The sequence below is a fragment of the Lethenteron reissneri genome, chromosome 7 (assembly GCF_015708825.2).
Source record: "Lethenteron reissneri isolate LAM-NWPU_2019-01 chromosome 7, ASM1570882v1, whole genome shotgun sequence".
NCBI lineage: Eukaryota > Metazoa > Chordata > Hyperoartia > Petromyzontiformes > Petromyzontidae > Lethenteron > Lethenteron reissneri.
In genome coordinates this window covers 12,395,032-12,418,490 of record NC_083785.1, presented here as the reverse complement: position 1 = coordinate 12,418,490, position 23,459 = coordinate 12,395,032, and the positions used below count along the sequence as shown (strand labels likewise).

At 44.1% G+C, this 23,459-nt stretch overlaps 1 protein-coding gene across 1 annotated transcript in view; it reads left to right on the top strand.

Annotated features, from left to right (window-relative positions):
• ANKRD33B (ankyrin repeat domain 33B) overlaps positions 1-14,025 on the top strand; it is a 30,927-nt gene extending 16,902 nt beyond the window's left edge. The window contains exons 3-5 of the mRNA XM_061576375.1: positions 8,078-8,207; positions 10,569-10,709; positions 12,931-14,025. Of these exons, the coding sequence (XP_061432359.1) occupies positions 8,078-8,207; positions 10,569-10,709; positions 12,931-13,886 (1,227 nt within the window). The 3' untranslated portion in view covers positions 13,887-14,025. The remainder of the gene's footprint in view (positions 1-8,077; positions 8,208-10,568; positions 10,710-12,930) is intronic.
• Positions 14,026-23,459: the final 9,434 nt, after the last annotated feature.

Below are 23,459 nucleotides of genomic sequence, written 5' to 3'. Positions count from 1 at the left end.
CGCGCACTCCACATGCAGCACCCCTCCACAATAACCATGAGGGGGTGACGTCACTCCACATGCCGCACCCCTCCACAATAACCATTAGCGGGTGACGTCACTCAACATGGGGCACCCCCCCCCCCCTCATTAATAATCATGAGCTGAACAATTTTTCTATTGAATATTTTAAATTTACTGCAATATACACCCGTCCTTGGACGGGCAAAAAATCTAGTTTATGTACATTTTTATGTATTTAAACTTGCATTAATTTTTTTGTCAACCAATAATTTCCTACAATCGTTGTCCTCGCTCCACACCTCCAATTAGCACGGTTGGTTACGTACGGTGCGAAAGAAGTCCAAAATAATGCATAAAATGGTCCCAACTCTTAGCTTAACTGTTTACCTTTAATGGTTCTTGCTTGAGCACCGCTATACCAACGAAGTATACCTACATTTACAGATGATTTTAAGTAATGTATATATCTGTAAAGACTGTGTCCGTGAGTCTCGATGTGAAGACAGGGTGTCAGCGAGGTTGGATGCAAAGACAAGGCGCCAGCAAGTCTGGAGGATCTTGGTTGGGAAATTCCCCAGAGTGTCCAAAAGAGACAGCTGGGAAATTCCCGCAGGGAATCCACGAGGATAAAAGCAGGGCAAGAAGGGATGTTCGAGGCTGTGGAGAGGGACTCGGGCCGTCTTCACTGTCTTCACGTCGTCGCTGTCTTCACGTTGTCACTGTCTGCTCGGCCATACGATCTCCACTTCGAGTCCGGAGTCGTTACATATCTATACAAGCGGCAACGCATTTCATGTGTTTTACACGGGTTGATGAACGTTGTTTGCATTACCGGTAATTGCATGATTCATCCACGCAATGGAGTTTGGCTGGCCATCGGACAAAGACGGTCACCGCACCGCGCGCTTTCAGATACGCGTCTGTGGCCGTCTGGAACGCTCGGCCTGCCGATATTAGGAAGCCACTGGAGCAATGCACTTTTAAGTCTTGATCGAAAACGTATTTGTTTAGACCTGCTTGTTGTGCTTTGTTTGTTGTTCTTCTCCCGCACCTCCTATGAGCACGGTTGGTGCGTACGGTGCGCAAGAAGTTCAACAAAAACAAACATACGTGAACACGGTAACATAAACGGTTACCGGTTTGCGTCACATATCGTGTGCGATCTGAACCTTATGGCAGTACCCCGGGGTACCATAGTACCCCGGCTCTTGCATAATGTCCGTGATGCAGTAATTTTTAGTTTGTTGATGGTCGGCGATGCAGCAATCGACTCATCTCGACGAGCTGTACACAATGCACGATGGTGCATACGCGAGCGTTCAGGATTTCAGCGCAATCGTCCTCGCTGCGTTTTGACATCGCGGAGTGGCAGTGATTTCTGATTGATTGGTACCCCAGTTGCGGAGTTTAGTACACCCCTGGAAAAAAATAGTGTCCCAGAAATAAAATATTTAATTGCCTCGGCCATTTTGTATTATTTGGTACCCCGGGGCGACCGCCATAAGGATCATCTAGAGGTCGCTAGTTTGATTCGATCTCCCGGCACGACAATTAAAACAATGGGCAACTTTCTTAACTTCCCCACACACAGTAGTGCTGTGTGTGTATGTATATACATACACATGTTCGGAGCGGTAGTGTAGAGCTTTGCGCGCTGCGCTACGAACCCGGCGACCCGAGTTCTATTCCCGCTCATGGCTAACACCAGTGATAGCGAATATCTGAAACGGTCCTAGGCCTCCCCTATGTCGACTCGGCCTCAAATGAGGACCTGGTGTGGTGTATAAACATCACCACTGGGGAGACAAAGGCGGCCGGGCGTGGTGTTTGCCACCCATCCCCTCGTTTGCCATGCCGGCCTTCATAGGTAATCGCTAGCAACACTTGCCCCAACAGTCTGTTCAGGCTATACGGGGGAATCTGTGTCTTTGTTTTATATATTTAAATCAGTCCACCACAGTCGATCGGCAGATCGCGTGTGGTGGGGTAACATGTGAGCAAGCTCGTCTCCTACAAAACGTCCTATCCTATCAATGTGGACACTCGTACACATACCCTCTAGAGCTCCCTCGAGTGGAGGCCCTTCTGCACCAAGTGGCGCGAGAAAGCAACTTTCAGGGCTGCACCTTTACCTGTGAACTGGACCGATTGATAATAATTAGTGGTAACTTTGTTTTGCATTCCACCACCGCTCCTCCTGTGAAAGTTCTCCTGGCTTGGTTGTGGTCTGGGTTGTGTGGTCCATAAGGGCCACATCCTAGACGCTTTCGTTGTGTTTTTTTGTTTTGGTGCCGTTTCTTAATTGGCTTGTTCATTTTTTATTTTGTTTGATATAGTAGGGTATTCATTTGCTTGGTAGTGGCTGTATATTGGATTTGGTGTTTATTTATAATTAGCGTGCGGCGTTATGGGATGCTGTTAGCATGAATTACGCTATATAAAATGAAAGTATTACTATGCTATATGATTATAACTGAGAATCGAAGGCAAATATATCACGCAGTCGCACGCGCCGTGCGGTTTAAACTATTTCATCCGAATGAATTCCTGACTTTTTAATCGGGAAACGATTTACCGGTTTAGCAACTATTGGTTGAACCTTCGTTGTTATCCAGCAATAACAAACGGGCAGAGCGGTGGCGCAGTGGTTAGCACACTGTTTTATTCACGGCCACGGCAAAGATAAGTGGCGCACACGACAACTGAACTGGCCCTGGGCTCCCCCCTCTCTCTTCACCAATGCACACTAGTGACCAGCCGAGTGAAGTAGAATGAAACACTCCTACGACCAACACGGATTGGCATGGGAGAGGTCTTCGTCCAGCAGTGGACTGACAAAGGGCTGTACCTTACTGTTCAGTGCAGAGTGGCTCAAAAGGCGCAGAATGACTACTGACGATGCAAGCCTCACTGTTGATGAGTCTGTTATGTCACGAAACGGGTCCAGAGTTTGCTTATACTAACATGTATTGGCAATGGTGCTGAAATGATGCACTCCCAGACGGCCGTTAGGCTGATGGTTTGTGGAAGAAATACTTTTTTATTTCATTTTATTTACGTGGACAGAGATATATGAAGGAGACGCGATCATGATAGGTACAATCTGATGCATCACATCTATACACAGCAATGCTAATACATAAATAAATAAACGACCATTATTCAAGAAATCCTCACCGAGTCTCAACATTCGTTTGAGAGGGAGAGCCCTGCGTTGGGAACATAAACCATCAAGGAGCATAAACCATCAAGGAGCATAAACCATCAAGGAGCATAAACCATCAAGGAGCATAAACCATCAAGGAGCATAAACCATCAAGGAGCATAAACCATCAAGGAGCATAAACCATCAAGGAGCATAAACCATCAAGGAGCATAAACCATCAAGGAGCATCAACCATCAAGGAGCATAAACCATCAAGGAGCATAAACCATCAAGGAGCATAAACCATCAAGGAGCATAAACCATCAAGGAGCATAACATCAAGGAGCATAAACCATCAAGGAGCATAAACCATCAAGGAGCATAAACCATCAAGGAGCATAAACCATCAAGGAGCATAAACCATCAAGGAGCATAAACCATCAAGGAGCATAAACCATCAAGGAGCATAAACCATCAAGGAGCATAAACCATCAAGGAGCATAAACCATCAAGGAGCATAAACCATCAAGGAGCATAAACCATCAAGGAGCATAAACCATCAAGGAGCATAAACCATCAAGGAGCATAAACCATCAAGGAGCATAAACCATCAAGGAGCATAAACCATCAAGGAGCATAAACCATCAAGGAGCATAAACCATCAAGGAGCATAAACCATCAAGGAGCATAAACCATCAAGGAGCATAAACCATCAAGGAGCATAAACCATCAAGGAGCATAAACCATCAAGGAGCATAAACCATCAAGGAGCATAAACCATCAAGGAGCATAAACCATCAAGGAGCATAAACCATCAAGGAGCATAAACCATCAAGGAGCATAAACCATCAAGGAGCATAAACCATCAAGGAGCATAAACCATCAAGGAGCATAAACCATCAAGGAGCATAAACCATCAAGGAGCATAAACCATCAAGGAGCATAAACCATCAAGGAGCATAAACCATCAAGGAGCATAAACCATCAAGGAGCATAAACCATCAAGGAGCATAAACCATCAAGGAGCATAAACCATCAAGGAGCATAAACCATCAAGGAGCATAAACCATCGGAGCATAAACCATCAAGGAGCATAAACCATCAAGGAGCATAAACCATCAAGGAGCATAAACCATCAAGGAGCATAAACCATCAAGGAGCATAAACCATCAAGGAGCATAAACCATCAAGGAGCATAAACCATCAAGGAGCATAAACCATCAAGGAGCATAAACCATCAAGGAGCATAAACCATCAAGGAGCATAAACCATCAAGGCATAAACCATCAAGGAGCATAAACCATCAAGGAGCATAAACCATCAAGGAGCATAAACCATCAAGGAGCATAAACCATCAAGGAGCATAAACCATCAAGGGAGCATACCATCAAGGAGCATAAACCATCAAGGAGCATAAACCATCAAGGAGCATAAACCATCAAGGAGCATAACCATCAAGGAGCATAAACCATCAAGGAGCATAAACCATCAAGGAGCATAAACCATCAAGGAGCATAAACATCAAGGAGCATAAACATCAAGGAGCATAACCTCAAGGAGCATAACCATCAGGAGCATAAACCATCAAGGAGCATAAACCATCAAGGGAGCATAAACCATCAAGGAGCATAAACCATCAAGGAGCATAACCATCAAGGAGCATAAACCATCAAGGAGCATAAACCATCAGGAGCATAAACCATCAAGGAGCATAACCATCAAGGAGCATAAACCATCAAGGAGCTAAACCATCAAGGAGCATAACCATCAAGGAGCATAAACCATCAAGGAGCATAAACCATCAATGGAGCATAAACCTCAAGGAGCATAAACCATCAAGGAGCATAACCAAACCATCAAGGAGCATAACCATCAAGGAGCATAAACCATCAAGGAGCATAAACCATCAAGGAGCATAAACCATCAAGGATGCATAAACCAATCAAGGAGCCATAAACCCATCAAGGAGCATAAACCATCCAGGAGCATAAACCTCAAGGAGCATAAACCATCAAGGAGCATAAACCATCAAGGAGCATAAACCATCAAGGAGATAACCCATCAGGAGCATAAACCATCAAGGAGCATAAACCATCAAGGAGCATAAAACCATCAAGGAGCAATAAACCATCAAGGAGCATAAACCATCAAGGAGCATAAACCATCAAGGAGCCATAAACCATCAAGGAGCATAAACCATCAAGGAGCATAAACCATCAAGGAGCATAAACCATCAAGGAGCATAAACCCTCAAGGAGCATAAACCATCAAGGAGCATAACACACGGAACATCACCATCAATGGAGCATAAACCATCAAGGAGGCATAGCCATCAAGGAGCATAAACCATCAAGGAGCATAAACCAGCAAGGAGCTCACCATCAAGGATCATAAACCATCAATGGAGCATAAACCCATCAAGGAGCATAAACCATCAATGGAGCATCAAACCATCAAGTGAAGCATAAACCATCAAGGAGCAAGTAAAAAAACCACAAGGAGCATAACCATCAAGGAGCATAAACCATCAGGTAGCATAAACCCTCATTGACGAACCATCAAGAGCATAACTCAAGGAGCATAAACCATCAAGTGATGCATAAACCATCAAGTAGCATAACCATCACGGAGCATAAACCATCAAGGAGCATAAACCATCAAGGAGCATAAACCATCAAGGAGCATAAACCATCAAGGAGCATAAACCATCAAGGAGCATAAACCATCAAGGAGCATAAACCATCAAGGAGCATAAACCATCAAGGAGCATAAACCATCAAGGAGCATAAACCATCAAGGAGCATAAACCATCAAGGAGCATAAACCATCAAGGAGCATAAACCATCAAGGAGCATAAACCATCAAGGAGCATAAACCATCAAGGAGCATAAACCATCAAGGAGCATAAACCATCAAGGAGCATAAACCATCAAGGAGCATAAACCATCAAGGAGCATAAACCATCAAGGAGCATAAACCATCAAGGAGCATAAACCATCAAGGAGCATAAACCATCAAGGAGCATAAACCATCAAGGAGCATAAACCATCAAGGAGCATAAACCATCAAGGAGCATAAACCATCAAGGAGCATAAACCATCAAGGAGCATAAACCATCAAGGAGCATAAACCATCAAGGAGCATAAACCATCAAGGAGCATAAACCATCAAGGAGCATAAACCATCAAGGAGCATAAACCATCAAGGAGCATAAACCATCAAGGAGCATAAACCATCAAGGAGCATAAACCATCAAGGAGCATAAACCATCAAGGAGCATAAACCATCAAGGAGCATAAACCATCAAGGAGCATAAACCATCAAGGAGCATAAACCATCAAGGAGCATAAACCATCAAGGAGCATAAACCATCAAGGAGCATAAACCATCAAGGAGCATAAACCATCAAGGAGCATAAACCATCAAGGAGCATAAACCATCAAGGAGCATAAACCATCAAGGAGCATAAACCATCAAGGAGCATAAACCATCAAGGAGCATAAACCATCAAGGAGCATAAACCATCAAGGAGCATAAACCATCAAGGAGCATAAACCATCATGGAGCATAAACCATCAAGGAGCATAAACCATCAAGGAGCATAAACCATCAAGGAGCATAAACCATCAAGGAGCATAAACCATCAAGGAGCATAAACCATCAAGGAGCATAAACCATCAAGGAGCATAAACCATCAAGGAGCATAAACCATCATCACGCAAACTCCGGTCATCCTCGCAGCAGCGGTGGCTTTTGACTGGCCATCGCATCGCGCGCTTTCAGCTGCGCTTATGCGGCCGTCTGGAACGCCGTCTGAAAGCCACTGGAGCTATGCACTTTCACATCTCAATTGAAAACTCATTTATTTAGAACTACTTTGTGTGTGTTTAGTTTGTTGTCCTTGCCTCGCACCTCCGATCAGCACAGTTGGCTACGTACGGTGCGAATGAAGTACATGCGCGAATGTACAATTGTTGGGCACGTGGTGGAAGTAGCTTCCGTCTTCAGGTGGAACCGTCACAGCACGACTGCAGCGACTGCAGCAGTCGTGGCTGTGACGGTTCCACCTGAAGACGGAAGCTTGTGTTGCCTCCGAAACGTCGTGATTTTTATTTTATTTTTTATTTTACTTTTATTAATTTTAATTAAAAAAATTTACCTACGTGACTTTACCGAAAAAACCTAAGAATATGAATCCTTGCAGTCACGAAAGCTTCAAATGTAGAAGTAGATTCTGTGGAAACAGAGAAAGACCACGCCTACGACGGGATAACAATTATCCATTCAATCAATTGCTGTGCTGCCATCTCCTGCCCACCTCGCAGCCCCAGCGTACAACACCTGGTATTCTCACCTGGACATTTTTGTAATGATAATTGTAGGGGACTATGAAGCATCGCCCATTCCTGTCGGTTCCGGCCAAGCGTTACACACCGATAGCAGTTTGTGAACAGTGTGTTGTTACATCCTACGCATAGGCTTATTCATGAAGATATTTATACTGTATACAGTTCGACGTCGCATATCCGACCATCACATATCCTCCCAGACCAATTAACCGGCCACACACAAAGTACAGGGTGTATCTGTGATTTTGCACGTATGTTCACAAATCTGACCTTGTCACACATAAATGCATTCTTAATTTCACATACAGTACAGTCCATTGGCACACTTTTAAAGTCTATCATACGTGTCCCCATGATTGAAATCAGTTGGTGTTTTCTATTTCCAGTAACGTATTTGTTCATAATGTAACCGTTACTTTGTATGGATGTTCATTTCAGAAATGTTTACGTAATCTCCTATACCTCAGTCGCCGTCGAGTCAGATATGTGACGTTGTACTGTAGTATGTGTATGTGTATATACGTCTAAATATCAAATCTGACAACCCCATATGGAAACCCCTGTACGTGTCTGCAAGCAGACGGGTCTCATGGTGGCCTGTTACTTCGGGTTCGTGGATGTGGTCGTGGCACTAGCCGGTTGCCCCTACCTGGATGTCAATCATAAGGACAAGGAGGGAAACACTGCGTTACTCCTCGCAGCTCAAGCTGGTAAGTTGTGTGGGGGGGGGGGGGGGGGTTCTCTCGAGGAATCTACTCTCGCTCCCACGGTTGGTCTTTAGTAGACGTGATATTCAACGTTGTACGTTACCCCAGGAGTGCTTGCCATGGTGAATTGGTTAGCACACTGAAGTTGCAATCCACAGGTCGCCGATTTGATCTGCCCGCGTGGCATTTTAAATAGCTGGCGGGTTTCTTTAAAACACCTCAAACTCCTGTCCACATAACAGTTTAAATGGGCACATTACATTCCGTTGACAGGTCGTGTGTGATATGGTAAAATGGGGAACTTCTCACCTCTTCCGAAAGTCGCTGATAGCTAGCCAGCGTGGAAGAATCAGAATATGCCAAACAGCATCTGGAGTGGTTCCCTGAAGACACAAGAGAGTAGACTCTAGAGTGCCCTCTTAGCAGAGGCCTTTTCGCCAGCAGTGTCGTGAGCGAGGTAATTCCAGGGCTATACTTTTTTGTCTGTGTGCGCCACGTCTCCAGCCCCGCTTTCTTTGCATCGGTGAATATTTTCAGCCACGGATTTTGCCCACCCGCAGCTATCAAATGACGTACAACAAACGAGTGAACCACACACGGCTGGGAAGAAAATGTTTACACGTACAGCCATTGTGTCAATCCACTGCTAGATGTTCTTGGGGGCTGTTTAACGATACGTCCCCATGCGCGCTCATCAGTTCAGGTTCAGTGAAGGCGCGGGGCATGGGCATGTAAGGTTATTAGTGCAATACCGCCACGCCTTTTGCTGCGCTGCCCTCTGCTGCCAACCACGTATGCCCCAAAGATGCAGTGCATGCGCAGACTTGGTGTGTGCATGTTTGGTCGCCCATGCAAGCACTGCCCAGGCTCAAACCCGCGTATCTCTCTGAGATGTGATGAGATCGGGTACACTCCCGGTGATCTGCTTATTTGCGGCAAGAATGTATTTGTCGTGCACTTTTAAGTACCGTCAGAGTGAGTTAGGGTTCAAACGAGCATAGAACGACGCTCATATAAGTCTTACAGCTCTGTGCCAGCAGTGTATTCTCCACATTGCCATGGTGGAGCAAGTCTATCCAAAGGATAACCACTAGATTTGAAGCTTTCGTGACTGCAGGAATCCTACTCTTTGGTTCTTTCGGTAAAATCACGTAGATTTATTATTTTATACCTACGTGACTTTACCGAAAGAACCAAAGAGTATGGATAACTTTTCGATTTAAAGCTTTCGTGACTGCAGGGATTCATATTCTTGGTTCTTTCGGTAAAGTCCTGTAGAAGGGAAATAATAAAATAAATAAAATTAAACATAATAAAATGAAATTCTCACGTTTTATTATGTTTTATTTTTATTTATTTTTTTATTTCCCTTCTACGTGACTAGTATGGATAACTACTAGCTTAGCGGTTGAAAGGGCTCGAGACGAGGATAAGTAACTTTCATTGTTAAGACAGCGGCCTCCTGTTCACGACACGGTGCAAGATCAAACGCTTAACCGGATTCACTGCTGGCAAGGTAATGATATCAATCAGTGCCACACTGTTTAAACATGAGCTCCATGAGTAATTGTAATGTGCATACTTTACCGTGCTGGTAAGTGCTGGTTGTTTAAAGGGGGTTCAGATATGACTCACAATTGATCTCTGCCGTTGGCGGGAATCAAACTGAGGCCAGGTTCATAGCGCGATGCGCTAATCACTGCGCCACCATTCCCTCCACTTGAATTCTTCATGGTAAGCATAATTGCCGACACAGTATATAATTCATGTGGATCACACGATTCAATACGAGCCGTCGTCACAATTTGCTGATTTTCATTCCCGGCAACGGCAAATGAAATCTGAATCGGTCCTACCCTACCTACCTCCCGCACACCAACCCGTACTGCCCATCGTGGTGAAGTATGGTGAACGGCTCTTACGACTGCCACGGTGTTGAGGTAGGGCCTTCCTCCAGCAGTGGGTCGATATAGGGCTGTTAAAAAAAACAATTGCTATGTGAATTTTGACTTAAAACTTCCGTGACTGCAGGAATTCATATTCTTTGGTTCTTTCAGCAAAGTCACGTAAATAGAAAATAATAAAAAAAAATGTAAAAAAAAATTGAAAATAAAAATAAGAAAAAATGCAAATTAAAATAAAAAATATAAAAAAAACACAAAAACTCACGACGTTTCGATCGCAACACAAGCGATCGTCATCAGGCAAAGAGAAAAAGGGGGTAAGCCTCGAAATATTTTTTTTAAAATTATTTTTAAAAAATGTTATTATTTTTTACTCTACGTGACTTTACGAAAAGAACGAAAGAATATGAATTGCTCTGTAGCGATGACGCTCGCGTGTTCTTTGCATGCTGCGTGTAAGGGCACATCACCATCATAAACTACTTGCTTAACTACTACCCGGGAGTGGACGTGGAGGTGAGGAACGTGCACGGCTTCACGGCCCTCATGAAGGCTGCCATGCAGGGCCGCAGCGACTGCGTCACTGCCCTCATGCTCTCAGGTGCCGCACGCCTCCCGGCGCCTTCACCTGAACGCAATGCAGACAACGACAACGACAGCAGCAGCCCCTGTTCGCCACTAAGTGACGGTGACGTCACCGCAGTGCCTGTGCCAGGCTAGGTGCACCTTGAGGCCGTCACGTGAAGTGTCGAAGGCTCGCTGACAGGAGGTCACGGGACAAACCCAGGTGCCCACGGATTGACCGAGCTGGCTGGCACGTCTTCACGGCATGACATATACGTATAACTACAATGTGCACAATCGTTGCAAATGTGTGCAACATTATTTGATTTTAGAAAAAGAACAGGATCAAACACGTAAACAAAAATTATACTTAATTTTGCATCAACGAAAGACGATCAAATACATGCAACGTGCAAGACTAATCACTTAACCACCCGTGTACCACAATATACGCATACCGTGTCAACTCATACGGTTTACCGGTATTCCTGTACAGGGAAATTGAGTTTTCATGACCATACGGCGTACAGCTGTTTCAATACGGCCAAAAACAAGTATTGTTTATTTGTTTGCGTTTCTCCCTTGTGATGGGACTTTGTAGGATTAACGTTGAGATTTAAAAGGGCACGGGGTGACCAATAAGGACCGAAATTGTCTGTAATAAGGTAGGCACTGATAAGGGGTTGACAGGTATGGCAACGGATACTGCAAAACGTATTGCCTCGGTGTGCTCTGTGGAATTGTTTTCGCGCATATGTTTTTAAAATGAAACTTATACTTAAATTAAATGTTAATAATGAAGAGTATAAAGCGCCTTTTCATCGTAATATCCCAAGACCGTGTCGCGCGACAGATGAGTCCCTGACATGTGGAGTCAGTGCAACGCACGAGGCATCTGGCCAATGGGAAGCAAGGTCGCACAATTGCCATCCAATGCAAAACGTCGATAATTCGGCGACCCTTATCTCACGGACTAATTGTATCGCTTTGCGGCGCTTTAAATCGAAAACAACGTGGGAGGGTATAGATAAAAAGTGGGTGAGTGAAAATCATCATCGTCATCACCATCCATGGACATATAGCCCGTAGGTGTTCACTGCACATTTTCAGCATAAGTGAAAATAGGAAATGATATATGAACGAGCAATGATTTCAGGCGCTACTTAATGGAGACGTCCTTCCGTGTCTGCATATGAAATATATTAATAACCTTTAGTATACTCAAATATGTAATCGTAAAAAAACATTTAATTATAGCCTCTTCATCTTATTATTTATAATCTAAGAATTCAAATACGTATAGACAGCTCAATGACTTAATTAGCATTCTTGCAACTTGAATTTAGGTGTAAAATCAATTAGGCTGAGGCTGGTAATGGAGCTTATTGTTTTCCCCTCACACCTCTGCTCTTTAACAACACTCTTCATAACATCGTTGTAATATAGAAAGGAAGTAATAAAATAATAAAAAAAATTATTACTTCCCTTCTACGTGACTTTACCGAAAGAACCAAGAAGATGAATCCCTGCAGTCACGAAAGCTTTAAATCGAAATCGTTGTAATAGTTCCAGATAAAGTTTTAACCGGACACGTGAGGCCGTACATACTGCTACAGAGACCTACAATGAGTGCTGTGACAAGAGCAGCCATCACATGTGAGGAAGCACGTTTTGATGTTTTAAATATATTTATTGTATTATTTCCACATGGTATATCCATACACGTGATAATGAACAACATTTATACGCTTGGATAAATGTTCCCACGGTTGGCAACGTACAGTACGAAATAAGTTCAACATGCATAAATACATTTCGATTTAAAGCTTTCGTGATTGCAGGGATTCATCTTCTTGGTTCTTTCGGTAAAGTCACGTAGAAGGGAAATAATAAAATAAATCAATAAAAATGAAACATAATAAAATAAAATTCTCACTAGAATTTTGAGTATTTTATTGTTTTATTTTTATTATTTGATTATTTCCCGTCTACGTAACTTTACCGAAAGAACCAAGAAGATGCATAAATACACATACATTAAGGTGATCATATAACGTCTTAATGTTTCATTTAACATTACCCTATATTTGTTTTTTCTTTGCCACAGTATGCTCATTAAATCAGCACTTATCTTGCGCTTTGTTTCGCCAAATGTCGACGCTGGGCATCGTGTACGTACGCACGTTTAACTTATTTCCCACCGTACGTAGCCAACCGTGCTAATCATGAAATGCGGATACGTGGACCGTGGGTGACAGGGGCCGACATCACGGCCACCGACCCCAACCGAGGGCTCACGCCGCCCGAGTGGGCCCTGCACACGGGCCGCTGGGAGACAGCCTCTGCCATCCGCCGCCTGCTGAGCCGACCCGTACCTGAGCAGATGCGCGCCTCCTTCTGCCCGGAGTGGACCTCGCTGGCGGCTCTCGTAGCCCGCGCAGTGGCTCCCCGCACCTGCATGCAGAAGCTGTCCGAGTGCCTGCGCGACACGCTCACCATCAACTTCCCCAGGGACCCCGATGCCGGCGGTGTGCTCGACCACATGGTGCGCGTCTCCACGAGCCTGGCCAGCCCGTTCGTGAGCACGGCGTGCAGCACGCTGTGCCCGGACAGCCCTCCCGCCGTGGGCAAGCGCGGCGTCTCCGTGCCCGAGCTGGCCACGATGCTCGACATGGCAAGCGACAGCTGCAACGGGGGAGCGTCAGCGCGCAAGATCGACCACCGCGCTCCGCCAAGAAGGACGGACGTCCTGGTGATCGCCGGCTCGGACAGTCCTCGCCGCAGGCGGCCCGAGAGACGGGTCAGCATGTGCTCCACGGTGAGCGGTGGAGTCGGGGTGGCATTGCCCGAGTCGGGCGCAAGCGGCGCGAGAGGAGGAGGTGGAGGAGCGACGGAGAGCTACCGGGTCAGGTACGGCGCACGGACGCGCTCGCTGCCCGTGAACTTGTGGCGGCGCAACAGCGTGGGTCCAGGGGGGGAGCCGCCCCGGGTCAAGCTCATCAAGGCGTCCCCGCCCGGCAGGCGGAGAGCTTCGGCGGACCGCGGTGGCGACGGAACTAAACGGCACCGGCGACGCAAGAGCAAGGACAAACACCTCCTGGAAATCCCCAAGTGGCGCTACAAGGAGATCAAGGAGGAGAAGAAGCGAGCGCAGGAGGAAGAGGAGAATAAGAAGCAGCAGCAGCAGCAGAAAGGGGCAGCGAAGAAGACATGATGACACGTCGTACGCAGGACAGTTTATGTAGACTGTAGCAGCAGCGTTGGTACGGCCGCCTGGTTCAAGCAATAAATGGGATCCATCCCTCCTGTCCAATGTATTCCTCCTCTTAATAGCCCGGTGCCTGGGCACCACCGGCCCGTGCCCCCCCCCCCCCCCCCCGTGCCCCCCACTGCGCTGGATAGCTCAACTGTTGCGTTGGATCTCTCTAAGCGAGTCTCTGGGTCTTCTATATTAGTCTCTTAAGTGTGTCTTTGAATCTCAATGTAAGTAAATGGATCAAGTGGCGTAGCATGGTCGGCATGGGTCCTTGTGGAACGAATAAAATTGAGCACCCTCCCCCGATCCAATACCCACCCCTCTTCGTTCCCCAACACTGGGACCCCTCCAGCTCGTGCGTTCACGGTGCAGTTGCACCGCCTGCACACTCGATAGCTACGCCATTGATATACGGCACTGTGTATATAACGAGTCGCCATTCCAAACCTGATAGGAGTGTAACGGACGCGTTCGATACATCGATTAATATCGATAACTAAACTCACTTGCATCAAATCGGGGTTTTCAATGCACGGTCCTGTAGTATTTTGACTATGAATTGACACCCTTTCCAGTTTTCCAGCGGTCGCTATATTCACCTTCATGTATTAACAACAAATTCTAATCGAAGCTTGAACGTATAAATTATCAGCAAATTGACGGAATCACGAGGGGACAAAGCTGTATTGCGCCAGATCAATGTTAGAATTCATTTGTCGCGCTCGCTGCAATCAATGCGGCCGTGGCGAGCGAGTCCCGGACTCGATGTGCAGAGGTTTCTCAGAAGTGAATTTTAAACCCATTTTTCATAATCAACGTTTTTGGGTTTAGATCGCGTTATTTATAAATGTGTCGTAACCCTCCACCACCCGACACGGCCAATCAGTAAAAAAGTATCACGTTGACAAAAGACAAATAGCTCACTGCTTTAGCCCACCGGTGTGTTGACAAAAGACAAATAGTTCACTGCTTTAGCCCACCGGTGTGTTGAAGCCAACACACCGGTGGGCTAAAACAGTGAACTGATTGGCCGTGTCGGGTGGTGGAGGGTTACGACACATTTATAAATAACGCGATCTAAACCCAAAAACGTTCATTATGAATAACATTGGTCGCGAAAGCCTGCTACGTGTTAAACAAACCCATTTTTGTTGTTGTTGTTGTTGCTAAATACACTGTTAGCGTTATCGGCCATGATGAATCCACTGGAAGCTTCCCCATAAGCCGTCCAGTGCAACTTTCTTAGGGTCCTGCGATGTAACGATTATATAATGAAATTAATTACATCCCTTTTGCCAATCCACTGCTGGATGAAGCTTCCCCCCCCCACCCAAGAGTCAATGGCGCTAGCCGGTGTGTTGGTGAAGTGTGTTGGTGAAGATGGGGGGGGAGTGGTGTGGTTGTGTAGAGCCAGTTCAGTTTTCACTCGCCACTGACGCTCGCCGTTGCGTAAATCTACACTCAGCTCGTTGGGTTTATAGCGCAGTACGCTAACCACTGCGCCACCGCTCCCCCCCCCGAATGCATTGTCAACGCAATCTCGTCTCAGGTGATGTCCCCGTTACTATTGCAATAAAAACTGAGTGGCATAACGTTTGTTACAGGTTCGTGGAGGGTTGGTAATGGTAATTTTGGAGAAATAAAAATAATATATTTGTCTAAATGTTGCGTGGGTAAGTTTGAACTATGGTGTAGAACGTGTTAAAACTCTGCGGGCTGGTATCTAATGTATATGCTCAAGGCACATAGGCTTCTTATTCGTGTTGTTCGCAAATGGGGCCATATTGTAGTCTTGAGAAACATTAATTTTCATAACATTAAAAATTTAGAGAATACTGTTCCGTCCGAATGTGTTCGTCGCGTGTAATGCGGCTGCATGCACGCCACGCCGTCGTCACGATGCTTCACAAGATTTTTCCCACACCGAGTTTCAATTCCCACTTGCATCTTCATCTTATGCTTATAAATGTAAGGCCTCGCGTATCAAATCATCAGCAGCAGCCATGATTAATCCACTGCTGGATGATGAACGCCTCCCCAAGTCGTCGCCATCCCCCACTCATCCCAGCGATGCCACGATTCCCACCGGGCACCTTACCTGCATACTCTTAGTTCTTTCGGTAAAGTCACGTAGGTAAAAAATGAAATTAAAATTAATAAAAATAAAATAAAAATCACAGCAAATCTGTCTGTGACGGTCCCACCTGATGACGGAGACTTGTGTTGCCTCCGAAACGTCGTGATTTTTATTTTATTTTCATTAATTTTAATTTCATTTTTTACCTACGTGACTTTACCGAAAGAACTAAGAGTATGAATCCTTGCAGTCACGAAAGCTTCAAATCTAGAACCTTACCTGCACACGAGCAGATTGAATCGCCGACCGAATACAGACCACACGTTATTTCTCCACTATAGCCAGCACTCTATACTGCATTGCCGTGACTGTCCGTTGCTGCTACACTCGTTCACTAAACCTTTGCGCGATGTTCGACAATATTATTCGCCGCAACAGCTCGCTCCATTCGGCAACCAAAGCTCTCACGTTGGGTCTCACTTCATAATGGGTTAGATCGCGTAAATATATAGATGTGTTAAATTTCGATTTAAAGCTTTCGTGACTGCAGGGATTCATCTTCTTGGTTCTCTCGGTAAAGTCACGTTGAAGGGAAGTAATAAAATAATAAAAATAAAACATTTAAATAAAACATATTATGTTCTATTTTATTACTTCCCTTCTACGTGACTTTACCGAAAGAACCAAGAAGATATAGATGTGTTGTTAAACCCACCACCACCCGACACAGCCAAATTAGTAATGTTTGTCACGTAAACATAGCATGCGAATTCGTTACTAGCATAGCACACCGGTGTGTTGGAGAGTAAATCCACAACATTTACAATTGGTTCTCACTCATATTCTTAGGTTTTTTCGGTAAAGTCACGTAGGTAAAAAAAAATTAAATTAATAAAAGTCAAATTAAAAAAAATAAGATCACGACGTTTCAGAGGCAACACAAGCCGTCACAGCACGCTTGCTGTATACAGCCATCGTGCTGTGACGGTTCCACCTGAGGACGGAGGCTTGTGTTGCCTCCGAAACGTCGTGATCTTTATTTTATTTTTATTTTATTTACTTTTATTAATTGAAATTTTCTTTTTTTTACCTACGTGACTTTACCGAAAAAATCTAAGAATATGAATCCTTGCAGTCACGAAAGCTTCAAATCTAGAATGGTTCTCACTCTTCGTATACTGGATGTGATAACCGTTTCAGCCTCATCAGTCGCGTCCGTTGTCTATTCACCGCTGATGGCCTCCCCACGGCCTCCCCAAGGTCCTACACTGCACTTCATCTCGTTCCATCACCGGACTCCGTCGCCCCCTTCTAACGACGCGTCCTACCCAAGTCCACAGTTTTCTTGAATGTCTCCAACTTGCGCGTGTCGTCAAGTCCCACGTGCTCCTCCTCCTGTAATTGCAAGCGTGCACGCGAACGATGGATTCACAAAGCAAACCCTCTTGCCCATCTCAAATCGACGGTCCGAAAATGTTTAATTTTAATATAAGTTGTATTTTTCTCGATACTGTACCGTATAGTCTTCAGGTTTAAACGGTGCGGGTTTGACGTATATTTAGAAATAACGTCATCAATCATTAATATGTGCGGTATATAGTCCTATCATATAGCTGTATTAATGTTAATAATTACAAACGCTCAATCCAAGTAATAGATGAAGACCTAACATCGTGCCGATCATGGAGGGTATTTGACCATACCCTCCATGATGGGCACGATGTTATTTTATTATGTTTTATTATTATTTTATTATTTCCCTTCTACGTGACTTTACCGAAAGAACCAAGAAGATGAATCCCTGCAGTCACGAAAGCTTTAAATCGAAATGTATTTGATCATACTTCACCCTTGCTGGTTGATTAGAATTGAATTGTGGAGGCGGTGTGGGTAGTGATCAGGACCGGTTCAGATATATCACTCGTCGGGTCTATAGCGCAGTGCGCGCATCCACTGCGCAGATCGCTCCCAACGCGACAACTTCGCAACACCGACATTTGCACTCCCGTGTGATTATTATCATCACGATAGCGGAATGCATGCCCCTTTTTCGCTTATGTCTTCTTCACTAACACATACGATGGACTTTTAATTTATTTTTTACAATAATGTCTAATAGTGTATTGTATTACATTGTTTTTTTTTTCTTTTTTACTTTATCTTGTTTAATTGCATGTAATGTCAGAGATTAGGGATTAAAAAAGTACAACCATAACCACAATAATATAAACATAAATCTATTTTCTAGTAATATATTGGGAGGGGGGCATTTTGAGCATATTTGAATATTGGGGGGGGGTATGCCCCCCTCAATATATATTATAATTACGGCCTTGATATATATACACACATTAAACACGCAGTTCATTACAGCGGTTTGAAATTAGTCACGTACTTCCCAAGGCTGCGTTTGAAATTAATTGCGTACAGTACATAGTATTTCTAAAGTTCCTGACAACTGAACTCATACATTACGGATACTTAACTCATTTGTAGTGTCAAATAAAATGCATTATGAAGTTAAATGTGGCAAGCCTTGCAAAGTTTGGCTCGCTCCACTGCTGGCGTAAGGACCTCTACTAGCAGGGGCTTTTAAAGAGCTCTTGAGAGCCCCTCCAGAGGCTGTTTAGGCCTACTCTTCCACACTGGCCAAAACATCTTGGAAGACGGGAGGATCTTAGAAATGTGACCGTCATCTCAACTGCCGCGCCTGGAGAACGAACCGACGGGCTCTGAATTGCACCATCGAAATGTAATAATACATCAATGTAAAATAATATATCTTGTGAACGCCCGTTCACATGTTGCTACTGTACATGTATGCATGTCTTGTGTTCTTAATCAGTCCCTCCAGAAAAACGCGATTATGCGATCGCAAGTTTCCACGCAAAATCAGCCAAAGTCCGCATATTTAAGCGGGGGGCGCGTTTTTTCAAATACGCCGCACTTTCGCCGCATAAATTGCAGATTTCCGCGCGCAAAATATGCGGGCTTGCATTATTTCATAATCCCCGCATTTTCGTTGCAAAAAGTCACATATATCTTAGCAGAAAGTTGAAAAATGTTGCGTTTACTTCACACAAGCGCAGCCATTTCCCCTGTTGCCATGGGAACGTTATGAAGTGTTAGAGGCTACGTAGTTAGTTTTATTCAGGAGTTTATGCAACTTTACAGTTGTAAGATTGCACTTTTTTGTTAGTAGTATGTACATTTACATTACTGTAAGACTGTACTGTTACTGTATTGCTTACGTTACTGTGCACTGAAAACACTTATTTTAACAGAAGATGTCTGTTTTGTATAGCTACCTATGTAAAACAGGAAGCACACATTTAATTTTTTAAATATTTTATTTATTCATTTTTACAGAAGTTGTAGCATATTCATTTTGTAAAGCTACAGAACTTGTTCGACTCAATGTTTTGTAAGTTTGAGCCATCTGTTTGTTAAGGTCTGAAATAAAACAAGATGAGAACTTAAATATTCCCAGCACTTTCTGTGATGTAGTATGCTTGCTTATCATAGGAAGTAATAAGAAATGACTCTTTACATTAAAGTAGTAGCCTCTTTTTCATCAAACCGCAATTTTTGCAAGTTCCCGCAATTTTTGCAAGTTCCCGCAATTTAATCGCATAAAATTGCATAAATATCCCGCATATTCCATCGCATTTTTTAAGAAAACGTGCCGCATAATCAACGATTTTTGCCCGCAACAATCACCAAAAAACTCCGCGTTTTTCTGGAGGGACTGCTTAATGCAGTATTTGATTTTGACTACATCGCGTGCTAAATGAAACTAAATACCTATTGAGAATTACGCGTTGCTCTGTGTTTCGCACCTCCGATTAGCACGGTTGGTTACATACGGTGCGAAAGAAGTTCAACATACATCCACACATCTCCAATACCCACCCAGAGAGTGTACAACTGCCACGGTCGCCGCGATATACGGCGATACTGCGATATATGTATATTGTACGATATGAGGTCCGCGATAATCGTATCGTCCGTTTGATAAAATGCTGTCATATCGTGATGATCGTCGTTAATTTTATTTTCTAACGAAATATTTAGAGAAAACAAACACGTGTTGGTTACTTGTGAATTATTTATGAATAAAATAAACACGACTATTGCTTTTGGAAGAAAAAAAACGTTGCTTGAAAGTCATTGATGGCATTGGTAGTCATATTGACAGAAATGTCGCTATTTAACTCGTTAGTAATTAAAATATTTCTGGCGTAACTGACAGCAGACGCCTTACAATCGTTTTAGATTGCATTGTTGCCATGATTGGAATACTCACGGCAGGCTTATGTCAAGTGAACTGCGGTTGCGCGAACTTTGGTTTAATCTGAAATCGTACCGGTGAGTACGGAAAAGAACAAAAACGATACGTTCAGTAAAATATCGCGATAATCGCGATATGGTATGAGTTGATATCGTATCGCGGAAAAAAACATTGCCGCAAAACTACCGAATTGCACGGCGCGTTCATGTGACATCCATAAACACACGCAGAACACGTTCGAACGCCCAACACAACGTATGGAAGCACAAACGCCTTTCAGAAATGAAGTCCATCTTACCACGTCCATATTACATAGCTACACTCGCCGACTCGTAAGAAAGAATCGTTAAAATAATCCCCTGAATCGAGTTGCTGCCCCATCATCCATCAGCGCCTTGATCACGGTGGTGGGTGCACGCCAGGGTATGGCCACAACAAAGGCCCCAACCCCTCCAGTGCAAGTTGAGATATCTAGAGCGTAGGCGGTGCAACTGAACCGGCGCCCACGGGCCGCATCTGACAACTTCCCGTGGGTGGATGGGGGAAGGGGAGGGGTGGTCCCAAAATTGCAAGCACATGCCTGTCTCGCTTAACGAGTGAGATACGTTTCGCGAAAATTGCTCGTTAAGTGAAAATTCGTTAAACGATCATCGTTTTCCCATGTTAAAAGCTGAGTTACGTTGAGTCATCAAAAAGGTCCACTTTTGAATAACTCTTAAAATAAAGTAATAAAACATCAAATGCAACACTTACCGCACACGGAGAATCACAGCGCTTGCAGGTGCCTGTTCTCAGCGTCTGCAATTAATTAGCGCCGCCACTCACCCCTCTCTAGAGAGGAGACCCATAGCCTCTCGTGTTCATTGGAAATGCATTGCACATTGACTACCATTCTAGAATGCAGCTTGTGATTACATCAAACGCATTCTTGTTGTTATTATCGAACCGTATAAAAAATATCACGACGTTTCAAGCAGTCGACTTGTGTTGCGATCGAAACGTCGTGATATTTGTAGTCACTTTATTTAAATGTTTTTCTATCTACGTGACTTTACAGAAAAAAACAAATAATATGAAATGAAATAAAATCACTTTTCGAGCGCAACACAAGCGTCCGTCATCAGGTGGGTTAGGAAAGCATGATCTGCTGCTGAGGCAGACTGTTTCATTTAATTTTATACCTACGTGACTTTACCGAAAGAACCAAAGAGTATAGATTACTGCAGTCACGAAAGCTTCAAATGAAGATTGAAATAATATGAATGCCTGCAGTCACGAAAGTTTTAAGTCAAGATTAGTTTTGTATGCAGGTAACGTCTTTCTAGACGAGGGCCTCTCCCCAATGTCGTGCGAGTCCGCGAGTGTTATTTGGCCCATACTGCACGCTGGTCAGTGCACACACACGTGGACGCATCCCGCCTGAGTCAACACGAGGTGAACACTTTTAAATCGGTGTGAGATTTTATTATTATTATTTTTATTGTTTCCCTTCTACGTGACTTTACCGAAAGACGCAAGAATATGAATCCCTGCAGTCACGAAAGTTTTAAATCAAAAATTCGGTGTGAGATTGTTTTGCGGTGCTCAGAAGCTTCAACGAAGTACTCCATAAAACAAATATGTTTAACATCCAAATGCAAAAGCTTCCTGAGAAACAAAGAAACGTTCTATAGAACTGGACACTTTTGGATAAATAAAGGACATAAATAAATCAAATGACCAGGTGTAAGTTGTCTTTTAAATTCTAAGTAACATGGCATAAATGATGATGTCGTAATTTACGATGAGTTATTAGTAAGAAGTTGTATGTAATGTTCAATGTCAGTAATCTTAAAACAAGGATATATGAAATTACTTTCGGAACGGTGGCCATGCAGCGTAATTGTAAATACAAATACAGTACAGACCTTTGCCAGTCCACTGCTAGATGAAGGCTTCCCCACGCGGTGAGGGTTGTGGGGGGGTTGTTTGACCATACTTCACCAGGCAGGTCAACGCGGGTTTATGAAGGCGAAGAGCAGAGGAAATAAAATACACGTACATACAATTATTTTGCTCAACGTACCTCTGCTGCTCACGATCCCGCAGCCTATAACACCTGTTATGCACAGCGATCGCCCATCAAAGCACTACCCATGCTCAACCCGTGCTTGTCTTTCGAGATCTGATGAGATCGGGAGTATTCCAGAAGAGTTAAATCTTTGAAAAAAATGTACAGCCTGTAATATAGTATAGTAAAACAAGGTCTGTCGAGCAAACATCGCCCCGGTAAGGGGGGTTAAAGGGCCCCTCTAGCTCTATCCACAACTCTTTTTAAAGTTTACTTTGAAATGTAAAGGATACAAAATGAACTGTCCATTATACTTGGAGTAAATGTATGTCTGCTCTATGCATTGACGATATTTACATCACACCTGTATGGCGTGGGAGTACAGAACAGTAATGACTCCGTGTGATTCATTACGCTATAATGGTTCTACCATTAATCTATGTCCCCGAGTGGTGAGTTCGCATTGAACATTCAGACTGCGCGTTACAATTGGGGCTCTCTGATGACGTGCGTTACCGTTAAGACTCCGCTTTTGTGCAAACATGTTAACAACGCCGTTCAGCGACCTTTGTGCGCGGATGGGTCGCATGGTGAGAGTAGAAAAGTAGAACAAGAAATGAACAATAAATAAGCACATTCGTGTGCCCCCTGCGGCTGATCCGCTAAGCAATCAAGGAGGTTGGCTATCCGGGAACAGGATCCTGCTTTCACACGCACGCACACACACCGATCATGCTGCTCAGATGGAAGACGCTGACAGATGGAGAGAAAACAAGCGGGGTGGGTGGGTGGGGGAGGGCGAGTGGCAAAAAGGTTTCGTAATTTAGGACCCAAATGACGTTCGAGAAATTTTGAAATTAATGCCCTGATATGAATGCACGAGCACGAGGAATTACTAACCTTGTACGCAAAGGAGTGTCTTTGAGCATGGAATGAACACACTGTGGGTAACAATAACGTTATATTCATTATCCCTATTCTACATTCCAGTCATTCTCAATCGACCAATGGATGAAGGCCCCCCCACGCCTTGTCGATTATGTAGGACTTTTTTGACCATACTTCACCACGCTGGTCAGTGCGGGTTGGTGAAAGGGAAAGGTGAGGCGATTA